General features: G+C 34.6%; 1 protein-coding gene across 1 annotated transcript in view; it reads right to left on the bottom strand.

Annotated features, from left to right (window-relative positions):
* LOC128661341 (oocyte zinc finger protein XlCOF6-like) overlaps positions 1-14,365 on the bottom strand; it is a 45,072-nt gene extending 30,707 nt beyond the window's left edge. The window contains exons 1-3 of the mRNA XM_053715604.1: positions 14,222-14,365; positions 9,013-9,419; positions 8,385-8,943 (exon numbers count right to left, since the gene is read on the bottom strand). Coding sequence (XP_053571579.1) covers positions 8,385-8,943; positions 9,013-9,419; positions 14,222-14,240 — 985 coding nt within the window. The 5' untranslated portion in view covers positions 14,241-14,365. The remainder of the gene's footprint in view (positions 1-8,384; positions 8,944-9,012; positions 9,420-14,221) is intronic.
* Positions 14,366-15,185: the final 820 nt, after the last annotated feature.

The raw sequence follows: 15,185 nt of genomic DNA, 5'->3' as shown, positions 1-15,185 counted from the left end.
GACATAAGTATAAAGTCGCAAAATGTGTTTAACAGAAGACCAGTGTTCCAACAATAATTGACGGATTATCAGGATCTCAGCAGGAGCTTCAGATATTGCGACCATTCATGGCCGCCGCCCGGACACGCCCCCCATAAGTTATTTATTTTTTATGCCATTGAATGATCAAATTTGTTTTTAAAATATATATGTATTTGTATGGTGTAGGTAAAGTTTTCTAGACTTATGCAATTTTAGCGATAGTGATAACACTGGTGTTATTTTCCCTTACATTAGGTGAGTTTTAACATTAACCATTTGAAATTATTTTAGAATTGATTTGATATAGATTCTGCTTAATAAATTATGTTCATTTATACATTAACTTGAACTCTTGGGAACCTTTACGAATACAGGTATAATCCTTATCCACATTTACATTTATAAAACAGTGAATTCCACAAAATAGGAGTCATAACATTTGTGCCACACATTTTTAGTTGTTATTAATATATAATAAATAAATAAACATCTTCCCCTAGAGTTGAAACTGCATTGATTTGCGCCACCTTATACAAAAGCATTTGATATAAACCTTTGGGAAAGTTTTAAAGGTGAGCAGTGTTTCACACCCACCGGACACTAATATTCAACTATAAAATAAATATACCAATAAATCACAAAGTGAATAAACATGAAATAAATGTGATAACAAAACAGTGAAATGAAAAGTAAATAAACTAAAAGTTGAAATGGCATTGATTTGCGCCACCTTATACAAAAGCATCACCAAATGGAAACCCTAATTACTAAAATGTGTCCATTTAAATGGAGTAAAGAGTCCCTGAGATACTTAGGGATACAGCTTGCAGACAATCCCGAAGCTCTATTCAAATTAAACTATGTTCCAATTAGGAACACTCTAATAAAAGATCTCTCGTCCTGGACTAGGAAAAATTTGTCCTGGTTATGCAGGATTAATACTATTAAAATGAATGCCTTTCCACGACTGTTGTATATTATGCAAACCCTCCCTATTCAACTTCCCAATACCTATACTTCACAGATGCAGCAGTTGTTTGGATCATTCATTTGGAATAGGTGCCCCCCCCCAGGATAAATAAACTTACTATGTCACGTTCCACAGCCCAGGGAGGTCTGGGTGTCCCAGACATTGATTCCTATCGAAGGTCCATATTTCTTCAAAGAATTCTTGATTGGAGAATACACAAAGACCATAAGAGATGGATTTTACTAGAAGAAAATCTAAATTTTAATATCAACCTCCCTTCTATCTGCTGGCAGCCAAAATTCCAAACTTTATATAGACAGATCAGTAATCCAATTACCCAATAAACATTAAAAATATGGGATAATTCCACTAAGAAAAATCTGTACCTTACTTCATGCCCAGGTCCACTAACATCAATCATTCACAACAGTGAATTCTCTTTATCGTCATTAAATAGAAATATAGAGGCCTACAATAATAATAGAGAGGTATCAATTATGCAACTTACTACCAATAATCAGATGTGCATACAAGAACAGCTTGACAGGGGCCATAACTGGGCCACCAACTGGTTTTCCTACAGGAGAGTACAACACTATATCACAACTCACCAACATTATATAAACATGTCTCGCTCTCTAAACAACATTGAAAAATTATATACCTCCACACCTCCCATTAAACATAGTCTCTCACACATCTATAATATTATCATTCAACTACCACCAGACAACCCTTATCACACCCCAGACTGCAAATAATGATGATAATGATGATAATGATGAAACAGCCCACTGGAGGCTGAGAAACGCGTCGCTTTTAAAATAACGTTCTTCACGGCTTGAACTATCTTGCTTTGCATGTAACGAGTCTATCTCATATATTAGTTTCACATTTTAAGTTGCATTAGTGAAATAAATTAACTTTTGCACGATATTCTAATTTTTCGAGTTTCACCTGTATAATGTGAACTCCTGCATATGCTAAGTAGGAGCCGGAGCCTCAGGTCATTTAAAAGGCTGTGTACAATTTGATAATGAAAATAAATTACAAACAGCAAACAGTTATTTTACATAAAAACTAAACCTAAAGGTGAAATTTCCCATACACTTTATACTATTTTATACACCGGTAAAACAAGTAATTAGAAACACATTAAAGCAGGGGTGTCCACACTATTTTTTGCTGGGATCTACTTTTCAAATGAGCAGCACAAATAAAGATAATGAAGAAAAATTGATAATATGAGTAAATGAGAAAGTTGCAGGTTCTAGATCTGAATCAAGAAAAAAATAAAATGTGTTTCATATCCCTTTAAGGTTGCATGATTTAGCAACACATGGATGTGCAAAAGCATAAAGATACAACAGATTAATCCTGAGGACAAATGTAGCACTGGCTTTAATTTGGTTTATTGGCTAATACTTAAAAATCTATTGCTCATTGGATAACAGGAACAACCCCCACACATGTTTTATTGGACAAACCTCCTCAAGCTTAAAATATTGTTTGGTTCTGCTACAAACATTCATTTTACCAAATGCTATAAATTATTATGTATTCAAATGGGCTTTTTAATGCAAAAACTAAACAATAAATGTGTTTACACAGCATGAAAAATATAGAAAACAAACTAAATAAAGTACAGATTTTTTATATAAACTCAGTTTCTTATATGAAGTGAAATATTTTATCTCTATCATAACAAAATTCAGAACAATATTTTCTCCTCATTATATAAAACACAACAGTGTGAGGCTGTTAATAAAGATTTGTTAGGTTTTGCATATTACCGTTTAGCAGAAGCTCTGTAAGTATGAAGTCTCTCTGGTTCCTCCTGTGATATCACTGAGTGTTACACAGATATTTATACTAATGTGGGAGTGTCACCTTTCTCTGTGTGACTCACATGAGTACAACTTGTCAGTTGGGAGACAATGAGAGGGTCACACCTGGACTTTTGTTCTCATATAGATGTCTATTGTCCCCTCTGGTGTCACATGAATACAGAGTCCCTGCCTCCCCCTCAGGGTGTGATTATCATATGGATAAGTAAGGAGGAAACAAACTGTTTATTTAAATGTGAGAGATTTTTCTGTTGTGCCCTAAAATACCTCAGGATACAGCATTATATTATCTTTTTATTGATGGAAATTGTTATTTTAACAGAACTTAGTTGCAAACAGATGTATAATATTAGCATGTTATTAGATACATATGAGATGCAATGCTGAGTATTTCAATACTAATAATGTGATCCTTTTATTGTTTGTTCATTAACTGTTTTTTCTTATGTTTCCTTTTCTAATCTTTCTATCATAAATTATATTTCCATACATATAATATATACATGTACACAAACCATATTGCTCTATCTTTTTTTAAGATAAATCCATACTTTGGAAAAGCAAAAAGTGAAACATTTTACACTAATATCTAAAGTAACAGACCTGCAGATCTGTGTGTTTGTTATAAATTGCTTCATCTATTATATTTTTATTTTTTTAAAGTAAGAAAATAGTAAAAAAACAACAACATATAAAATGTTAAATGTCTATAAAGCTAAATACATTTGAATTTAAAAGGGTTAGCGTTATGTTTTTTAACCCCTTAACGACCAGCGTTGTACCCTGAATGATGTTGGTCATTATGACCTTAAGGACCAGTGACATAACCTGTACGTCGCTGCAGTCCTGGGCTTCTCTCTGCTGCGATCTTGCTCAAAATAGCAAGATCACACTATTTCTGAATGTCCCACGAGTGGGGCACTGCAGAAATAGATTTGCAGAGTTACTCTGTAGCTCTCTCTTCACCGGACAGCATTGGTGCCAATCGTTGGTGGGTTGAGCCACAGCAAGGAGGCGGGTGGGTGGCCCATTGCCAGTGCACGTTCCGAATCGTGCATGTGTCTGAAGTGAACAAGCAAGGAGGTGGGGGGGTGGGGCTCGGTAGTGTGCACACGATCATCAATCCACCAACGAAGGAGGGAGCCCAAGGAGGGAGAGGGGAAAGGGAATTTTTTTTGGAAATGGATACGGAAAGGGAAAGGGGTAGGGTATTGAGGGGTGGAAGCTACACTACAGAAAATGTTTCTTTTATTTATTTTTATAAAACAGGGGCACATTTTTTGTAAACTGGGTACTAGCAGACAGCTGCCAGTACCTAAGATGGCAATCAATAGGTTGAGGGAGGAGGCTTAGAGAGCTGTTTGGGGGGGGGGGGAATCATGGAGGTTGTGGGGTAATGGGGTATCCTACACCTCAGAAAAAATATATATTAAAAAATTATTTAAAAAAACAAACAAAAACACCTTTATTTTTATACTGGCAGACTTTCTTTCAGTACTTAAGATGGCTGTGACAATTGTTAGGTGGGGGAGGGAAGAGAGCTGTTTGAGAGGGGTCAGGGAGGGATCAGGGGGTGGGATATGTAAGGTGGGAGGCTGATCTCTACACTAAAGCTAAAATTAACCCTACAAGCTACCTAATTAACCCATTCACTGCTGGGCATAATACAAGTGTGGTGTGCAGCGCATTAAGCGGCCTTCTAATTACCAAAAAGTAATGCCAAAGCCAGAAATGTCTGCTATTTCTGAACAAAGGGGATCCCAGAGAAGCATTTACAACCATTTTTGCCGTAATAGCACAAGCTGTTTGTAAATAATTTCAGTGAGAAACCTAAAGTTAGTGAAAAAGTTAACGATTTTTTTTATTTGATCGCATTTGGCGGTAAAATGGTGGCATGAAATTGACCAAAATTAGCCTATATCAATATTTGCGTTGCCTACTAAAAAATAAAATATAGACATGTCAAGGGAAATTCAGGGATTCCTGACAGATATCAGTGTTCCAATCTAACCATCGCTAATTTTGAAAAAAAAAAAATGGTTTGGAAATAGCAAAGTTCTACTTGTACTTATTGCCCTATAACTTGCAAAGAACAGCAAAGAACATGTAAACATTGGGTATTTTTAAACTCAGAACAAAATTTAGAAACTATTTAGCATGGGTGCTTTTTGGTGGCTTTAGATGTGTAACAGATTCTTTTGGGTCAAAGTTAGAAAAAAGTGTGTTTTGTTTTCCATTTTTACATCATATTTTATAAAAAAAAAAATGATAGTAAATTATAAAATACAATGTAAATAATGGTATCTTTAGAAAGTCCATTTAATGGCATGGAAAACGGTATATATATATATGTGTGGGTACAGTAAATGAGTAAGAGGACAATTACAGCTAAACACAAACACCGCAGAAATGTAAAAATAGCCCTGGTCCTTAAAGGGACACTGAACCCAAATTTTTTCTTTTGCGATTCAGATAGAGCATGAAATTTTAAGCAACTTTCTAATTTACTCCTATTATTAATTTTTCTTCGTTCTCTTGATATCTTTATTTGAAAAAGAAGGCATCTAAGCTTTTTTGTGTTTTTTTTGTTCAGAACTCTGGACAGCACTTTTTTTTATTGATGGATGAATTTATCCACCAATCAGCAAGGACAACCCAGGTTGTTCACCAAAAATGGGCCGGCATCTAAACTTACATTCTTGCATTTCAAATAAAGATACCAAGAGAATGAAGACAATTTGATAATAGGAGTAAATTAGAAAGTTGCTTAAAATTTCATGCTCTGAGTCACAAAAGAAAAAATTTGGGTTCAGTGTCCCTTTAAGGGTAAGAAATTGAAAAATGGCCTCGTCCTTAAGGGGTTAATGTATAAATATTACTTTGTCTTAAAACACAATATTTTACATCTAAAAAGTCACCTTGCATGGGTCTTCAATATAATGTTTTCCAATTGTTTTTTACAGTCACTGATTTTATCTAAATGTTACCACACTCAGTACTTTCAGATAGTTTGTTCCCTAATAAAAATAAACATAGATTTTCACTGAAATTAAAGGATTACTTTCTGTTATAATTTTTAAGCTAAACAACTAACATATTAAAGTTAATAAACATTAATTAAAACCTACTGACCTATATTTTCTCCAAAATGAAGTTTCATAACATTCTAAAAGTTATATCTTTTATTCGCCGATGATGTCACGTTATCCTGCCCACTATTCTCAGCACTGAGTGTTCAAAAAACTTAAACCAATAACTTTGTGTTTAAAGCGCCATTTGGAAACCTAGGTATTGTAAACGGATTGGTACAGATCAAAGGATACCCACGGAGTGGGTTTGGAAAACAATTAAATTTGCAGACAAGATTTCTGATATACGGTAGAGATATGTTAATGAAATGCTATTGATAAAAAGCGTATTTGGGGTAGTTAGTTAGTAACAGGCATAGAAAATATTTACTTACAGTGGCCCTTTAAATCTAATCTGCATGTAACACATTTTATCTCTGTCTGGGCACCTTTCACAGCTACTGCAGTCAAGAACAGATGTTTTTTAAAAAAGAAAACTATATTACAACCAACTCCAGTTAAACACAAACAGTGAACCAAAAAATTATAAGAAACTTTCACAGTTTTTATTTTATGTTTAAAGATTATCATGACATAGACAAAAACTCAACCACAGGGATAGGAAAACATAACAATGATTTATTCAGTGTTAGGGGCTGATTTATCATGGGAGATAGGTGTGGTGACCCAGCGCTAAAATAATCCCTAAAATGTAAACAAAATAGAGGGTCTAACCAACCCCCAAGAGAAGTTTAACGGTAAGAATTAGTGAGTACAGCGCCAAAAAAAGGCCAAGGGATATAATATATACACTACAAAGAAGTCTAGCAAATAAAATATTTAATACATTTAAAAACAGTCAATAAAATAATACCTTGTACTGATAACAATTTATAATCTACGCTGATGGTAATAGATAGCTAATCCCTATTAAGAGAGTAACACACAAACATATATAAGCAAATGTTCACTACAGTACGAATAAAGTGTAAACATGCAATAAAATAATAAAAAGACTGTTGTTAGCAGCTATTGGAATAAAACACACTTGGTTGCGGCACTTTCCAAACAGTTATCAGTTATGGATCCACGGTAAAATACTCATATGGAAATAAGGAATAAGTGTGGAGTGCAGTGTGCTAAACCAGATGATCAAAATGTTAAACACTAAGTGACTAACTGTTTTTAAATGTATTATATATTTTATTCGCTAGACTTCTTTGTAGTGTGTATATATATCCCTTGGCCTTTTTTTGGCGCTGTACTCACTAATTCCTACCGCTGATTTATCATGGCCTGAATGGGGCCATATATACCTGTTTCTGTGTGAGCCTTTAAGCTCGCCGGAAACAGGAATTAAGAAGCAGCGGTCTTAAGAAAGCTGCTCCTTAACTCTTCCGCAACCTCTGAGGCGGCAGACAGCAATAAGCCCGATCGTATACATATGTGTGTGTGTATATGTGTATATATGTATTTACAGACATATATACCCATAAATGCATTAATATATAGGTATGCATATGTGTGTGTATATGTATTTACAGACATATATACCCATAAATGCATTAATATATATGTATACATATGTGTGTGTATATGTGTATATATGTATTTTCAGACATATATACACATAAATGCATTAATATATAGGTATACATATGTGTGTGTATATGTGTACATATGTATTTACAGACATATATACCCATAAATGCATTAATATATATGTATACATATGTGTGTGTAATTATGTATATATGTATTTACAGACATATATACCCATAAATGCATTAATATATATGTATACATATTTTTCATATTTTAATTTCGCCATTTATCGATGCGCGGTGGACATGATCTGCTACAGCGGTTCATGTCCACTGCACTTTGATAAATCGGCCCCTTTATGTTTACATAGAGTGATAACAAAATTAGATATTTTCTCCCAGCAAGCTCAGCATATACAATGCAATAAAACTTACTATGAATTTCAAAAGTAGATTTTTTTTCTGACATTTTGTTCTACACCTGTGCCATGTGACAGCTATCAGCCAATAACAGACTCATATTTTATATAATATAAACGTTTGCACTTGCTAAGTAGGAACTGGTGCTGTATAACATGTATTTTATTTAATTTAAACTTTTGTGCACTTGCTAAGTAGGAACTGGTGCTGTATAACGTGTATTTTATTTTATTTAAACTTGTGCACTTGCTAAGTAGGAACTGGTGCTGTATAACATGTATTTTATTTAATTTAAACTTGTGCACTTGCTAAGTAGGAACTGGTGCTGTATAACGTGTATTTTATTTAATATAAACTTGTGCACTTGCTAAGTAGGAACTGGTGCTGTATAACATGTATTTTATTTAATGTAAACTCTTGCACTTGCTAAGTAGGTTTTATTATACCCGATTTCAATAAAAACCTTTTTACACTTTCTAAACATGTGAAAGGTTTCTTCCCTTGTGAATCTTTTCATGTTTTCTCAGATTACCCTTATGTGCAAAACTTTTTCCACACTCTGTACACGTGAAAGGCCTTTCCCCTGTGTGAATCCTTTCATGATGTTTCAGAATACTCCTTTGTATAAAACTTTTCCCACACTCTGTACATGTGAAAGGCTTTTCCCCTGTGTGAATCCTTTCATGCTTTTTTAGATCACTCTTTACTGTAAAACATTTTCCACACTCTGTACATGTGAATGGCTTTTCTCCTGTGTGAATCCTTTCATGCTTTTTCAGATTACTCTTTTGTGTAAAACCTTTTCTACACTCTGTACATGTGAAAGGCTTTTCTCCTGTGTGAATCCTTTCATGTTTTTTCAGATGACTCTTTTGTGTAAAAAATTTTCCACACTCTGTACATGTGAAAGGCTTTTCCCCTGTGTGAATCCTTTCATGATTTTTCAGATGACTCTTTTGTGTAAAACTTTTTCCACACTCTGTACATGTAAAAGGCTTTTCTCCTGTGTGAATACTTTCATGAGTTTTCAGATAACTCTTTTTTGTAAAAATGTTTCCACACTTTGTACAGCTAAATGGTTTCTCCCCTGTGTGGGTCCATTCATGAGCTATATGTTTTTTTATTTGTATAAAACATTTGACACCCTCAGGACGTGTGTGAGGCTTCTCACTTGTGTGAATTGTGTGGTGTTCTAGGAGATGAGACTTATATCTAAAGCTTTTCTTACATTCTGTACATTTGAAAGATCTCTCCTTTGTATGAATCTTTTGGTTAGACTGTAAACTTTTCTCTTCTTGTGGCTTATCCTCAGGGATAATCATTTCACTAGATAAGGCATAATTCTTGTCCTCTTGTTTGATGACTAAATTACTCTCTGTACATAATGATTGCTGCCCAGTTCCTGACAATTCACCATCTTCTTTAAATATCTGCTGTGATTTCTCCAATGTTTGTGAATATTTATTAGTGTCTAAAAATGTTGGAGTCTGTGGTATCATTCTGATGCTTGTTGTAGTTAAGGATGGATATGAACTATTCATGTGTTTGTCTACATAAAAAGAAATTAAATAAAAATAAGTAACAATATTTATTCTTTATAATACATCCATTTAAATAAAAATCATATTATTCGTTTATACGCAACAAAATGTCTTCCATTTTTTGTTAATTTTTACATTTATCCTATTATATAAAAGGCCAAGTGTGTTTGTTCGAAGTTGTCATGCACAGTAGAGACAGCACGAGGACAAACACACCTGGCCTTTGAGTCCTACTCCCTAGCTGATCCATCATCTGCGGCAGAAGTGGGCGTGGCTGGGCGTGAGCGGGGGCGTGGTAGACATGAAGGGGGACTTTAATTTGACACCGGTACCTTTAGTAGACAGACTCAAGTGCAGCTTAACCAGGAACATCAAAAAGGAAGGGAGTCTTGTGAAAAAATTTATGAAAGGGTTGAGGGTGCTGGATGTCTGGAGAGAGCAAAATCCTGATTCACGTGAGTTTACATGTGTATCAAAAACATTTAAGACCCTCTAAAGAATTGACTTTTTTTTAAGTTCTGAAAATATGATGGGGTTGAATATGAAAGCGGATATTAAGGATATATGCATCTCAGATCATGCGATTATAACCCTAGAAATCCAGAATGTAATACCAGCAGGGGGTGGTACGGGTAGAATTAGCTTCCCGAAATATCTAGCGCACAATATACATTTTAAGAATTATATCTTGGGAAAATGGAAGGAATATACATTTTTTAACAGTAGCTATAGTGGCAAATGGGAGATATATTGGGAAACAGCCAAAGCATATATCGAAGGGAGTGTAAAAGCATACCTGTGTAAATGGAAAAAGAAAAATAGGGAGCGAGAATGCCAACTCAATAACCAACTTAAGAATACATACAGAGCCTATATAAGCAATGGTAACTCGCAGACGTGGTTGAAGTATCAAAATAGTAAACAAGAAAAAGACATATTTATAAAACAAACGGTTATGCAACAAGAGGAAAAAGATAGAGCTAAATACAGAGGTATTTACGGAAGATCCGCTAAATATATAGCCAGATTAAGTAAAATGCAGAAACAAAGAAACTATATATCAACGATTAAAGTAGGGACAGAGAGGGCAAATACGACAAAGGAAGTGAAGCAGTTAATGTTTAAATATTTTGAAGAGTTATATACAAAGACTGTAGTGGATCCCCAGCAGAAAGCAGAGTTCTGGGAACAACTAGAAACTAGGAAACTGGAAGAGGTCGATAGAGAGGGGTTAAACTTACCAATAACAGAAGAAGAGGTAACCCAGACTATTAGGCAACTGAAAAGTAACAAAGCACCGGGACCCGACATGCTCCCGGCTGAATTTTACAAAATGCTAAATAGTGAAATTACACCTACGCTTACTAACCTTTTTAATAGTTATTTTCTTAAAAGGGAAATGCACTCTAAGTATTTTGCGGCCTCCTCCATTACATTAATCTTAAAAAAAGGCAGAGCCCCAGAAGACCCAGGATCTTACAGACCGATATCACTGTTAAACAGTGACTATAAGATACTAACCACTATCATAGCAAACAGACTTAAAAAAATATTACATAAAATAATCCACATAGACCAGGTAGGCTTTATGACGGGACGTAATCCAGCTAGAAATATCCGCAAAGTTCTTGTCACACTAGATCAATGTTATCAAGATGCGAAGCTAAACCCCAAAAAAGATCGCCCAGACCTAGCGGTGTTAGCAATAGATGCGGAAAAAGCATTTGATGCTATAACCTGGGATCACCTTTTCACAGTACTAGGGAAGTTTGGAGTACAAGGGAATATCGAGTCTTTTATAAAACTTATATATAGAGAGCCAACATCTAACTTAATCATTAACGGCGAAACTACTCCAGATATTGTGCTCAAAAAGGGTACAAGACAAGGTTGTCCCTTGTCCCCCATGCTATTCAATTTATCAATAGAGCCATTAGCTACTAGGCTCAGAAAAGAGCTAGAAGGTATCAAAATCCATCAGCAGAAGGTCGTGCTCTCACTTTTTGCAGATGATTTACTCCTGTTCCTCTCAAATACTCCTGATAGCATTAAAAAACTTTTGGATATAATAAAGCAATTCAGTGCATTTTCAGGTTATAAAGTTAACGTTGATAAATCGGAGATTATGTGGCTATATGGATCAAGCCAGAAGTGTAAAGACTGCCCATTCAAGGTAGTGGAACAGATTAAATATTTAGGCTTAACTATTACTAGGAACCTGAAACAATGGTATGGCAAAAACATTACACCATGTCTGGACAAATGTATAGCAGACTGTAAAAGATGGTGTAATTTACCTATTAGTATTTCGGCTAGAGTTATGTTAATAAAAACAATAATTTTCCCCCGAATTCTGTATTTTCTGCAGAATCTACCCATTATATTAACTCAGAAAGATTGCAATAATTACAATAGGATGTGTAATAGGTTTATATGGGCAGGAGGGAAAGTAAGATGTGCTACAGAAACAATAACTCTTCCCCTCAAGGCTGGGGGACTGGCACTACCAAATCTCCAAGCTTATAATATAGCCGCTTTATCAAAATATGCGATAGATTGGATTATCGAGGGAAATTATGTTTCCTATGGCCCGCTAGAAACAGAGATATGTGCTCCCTATGCACTGAAAGCCCTCCTGCATTGCGAACCTAAAAATCTCCCCCCAAAAATTAGACAGCGGTTAACATTTAACAACATTATAATAGCCTGGCATAAATTGGGCAAAGGAATAGGAATAAACATTTACAAGTCAAGGTTTCTAACGATTTTAGGGAACCCGAAATTCCTAGTAGGATGCACCGAAAGCGGAGTTTTCCATAGATGGCGCAGGAAGGGCATTGCTAACCTGATACAAATTGAGGAGACCACAAAACATATAGTTAAAACATTTGATGAATTAAAAGACGATTTCCAGCTAAAAAATACAGATTTTTATGCATATTTGCAGGTTAGGCACTTCCATAATGAACTACAGGCTAAATATGGGAATGACTGGTCATTAGGAGAACTAGATAAAATTATCATAACATTTGCGCAAAAGAAATATGCGATCAGGATGATCTATAATCTCCAAATGAAATATAAAACAGAAATTCATCTACAGTTATTGAGAGATAAATGGAGGAAAGCACAGGTTATAGTGTCAAGGGAGGAGCTAACAGATAGTCTCAATACTGTCTTAAAGACAACTAAGGTCACCACTTGGAGAGAATCACATTTTAAAGTAATTAATCAACTATATGTCACGCCTAGTAAAATGGCAAGATGGTATAAGAATTTAGATACGGCCTGCTATAAATGCGGTGCGAAAGAAGCTGACTTAGAACATTGTTTGTTTGTCTGCCCAAAAATACGGCAGTTCTGGTATAAAGTACAATTTTGGCTAAATAAATGGCTAGACCAAAAAACCCAAATAAACAATAAAATGCTGCTCTTTCTGTACCAGGGTACAGAATGGCACGAAAACCCCAGTCTAATCAATACGACAATTCTCTTAGGCAGATCATTGATCCTGGGCAACTGGAAAACCCCAAAAGCACCAAGCATTGTTCAGTTGGTAAAAGGGATGAAGAATCAGATGGTTTTGGAACAATATGACATCCATCCAGATCTAAACAAAGATATAAAAAGTTTTTTTCATAAATGGCTAAACATAATAGAAACTGAATCAGTGGGTGTTCAACTCCAAATTGTTAAACCTCTAATTAAGTCAAAAATAGTTAGATCCATGATTGCTAGGGGGGAATTGCCAGGGGCTTGGAGTACACTGCTATAGGAGGTGGTATTGAACCTCAGTAGGGGTGCTCGCTGTCTGCCCCCCTCCCCCCGCACACCAGAAATTAATTAATTGATCAAAAATTGATTGGCTTGTCACACGCAGATCGGAATCCACAATTGTGTTCATTTGGGTTTTTGTTATGTTTTTGATATGATGGTTTATTTCTTTCTTTCTTTTCTTCTTTTGTTTAATTGTTTGTACCCTCTGAGGTTATATATGTAACAAAGGGGGACGTCAGAAAATTTTGTAAAACGTTGGTTTGATGTGAGGGGCCAGAAAGATTATGTTATTGTAAGATGTATTATATTTATGTTGATGAATGTGATTGGCCCTGCATATAAAACCATATGTATTTGTACAATAATCCATAAAACAATAAAAAATATTTAAAAAAAAATAAATAAAAAATATCTGCTGCGATTTCCCCAATGCTTGTGAATAGCCATTAGTGTCTAAAAATGTTGGAGTCTGTGGTATCATTCTGATGCTTCCTGTAGTGAAGGATGGATATGAACTATTCAAGTGTTTTTCTACATAAAATGAAATTAAATAAAGAAAAATAACAATATTTATTCTTTATAATATAATCCATTTAAATAAAAAAAAAATCATATTTTTCATTTATACGCAACAAAAAGTCTTCCGTTTTTTTTGTTTATTTTTAAATTTATTTACCTATAAATCACAAATTAAAAAATGACGACAAAGAAAGTTGCATGAGCGAGGCCAGGGCAGGGGAAGGTGGAGTTGCAGGTGTTCTGAGTACTGAAGTCTGAGGGCGAAGTTAGGCAGTTGTTAGACATGATCTGTCTAAAAGGACAGAGGGGGAGTAGTATTTTTTTACCCTTCTCCTCATCCCAATGGGAGTTGCTCCTTTTTAACTGTCACTGACACAAATGTACTTACCTTTGCAGTATTATTATTTTTTTACTTAAAGACGCAGATATAAATATAATAGTTTATATTTGTTTAATGAGTGATCTATTCTATTTACCCAGTAATTAAAGTCAGCATAATATCTATTTTACTCACCTAACACATATGAGTTCATGCTGATAACAGGCTCCAATGTCTGTGCTCAGGAAGAAGGTTCCCTTATTCACTCCAGTTACATCAATACCTGATATTATTATTATCAGTTATTTGTAGTGGGCCAACAGATTACGAAGCGCTAATATCTCTCAGTGCTCTGGCCGTGTCTGTAAAATGATATTAAATTATTTAAAGGGATAATAATAAATAATGATTCTGATTAACTGTACGTATGTTATAATTAAAGGCACACATAACAATTCATGTGATACAGATCAGCTGATTAGGTTATTATACATATGTGATATTTATTCGCCACAAGCATTTAGTACAGTTAATACTGTGTGTGTTATAATTGCCCCTTAAAGGGACACTAAAGTCCAAATGAATCATTCATGATTCAGATAGGGCATGTCATTTTAAACAACTTTCTAATTTACTTTTTTCATCAAATTTGCTTTGTTCTCTTGGTATTCTTAGTTGAAAGCTAATACTAGGAGGCTCCTATGCTAATTTCTAAGCTCTTGAAGGCTGTCTCTTATCTAAATGCATTTGACATTTTTTTTCACAGCTAGAGGGTGTAAGTTAATGTGTTTCATATAAATAACATTGTGCTCATGCACATGGAGTTATTTAAGAGTCAGCACAAATTGCCTGAAATGCAAGTCTGTGAAAAGATCTCCGATAAGGAGGCAGTCTGCAGAATTCAAGGTAATTACAGAGGTAAAAAGTATATTTCTATAACAGTGTTGGTTATGCAAAACTAGGGAATAGTAAATGAAGGGATTATCTATTTTATCAAACAATAACATTTTGGGTGTTTATTATCACTTTAAATATGAATCTTCCCAGATCTATACAACATAATGGTAGAAAAACATAATTTATGTAAGAACTTAACTGATAAATTCATTTCTTTCATATTAGCAAGAGTCCATGAGCTAGTGATGTATGGGATATACAT

This window comes from Bombina bombina, chromosome 5 (genome assembly GCF_027579735.1).
Source record: "Bombina bombina isolate aBomBom1 chromosome 5, aBomBom1.pri, whole genome shotgun sequence".
NCBI classification, from domain to species: domain Eukaryota; kingdom Metazoa; phylum Chordata; class Amphibia; order Anura; family Bombinatoridae; genus Bombina; species Bombina bombina.
This window is presented reverse-complemented; position numbering and strand designations above follow the sequence as displayed.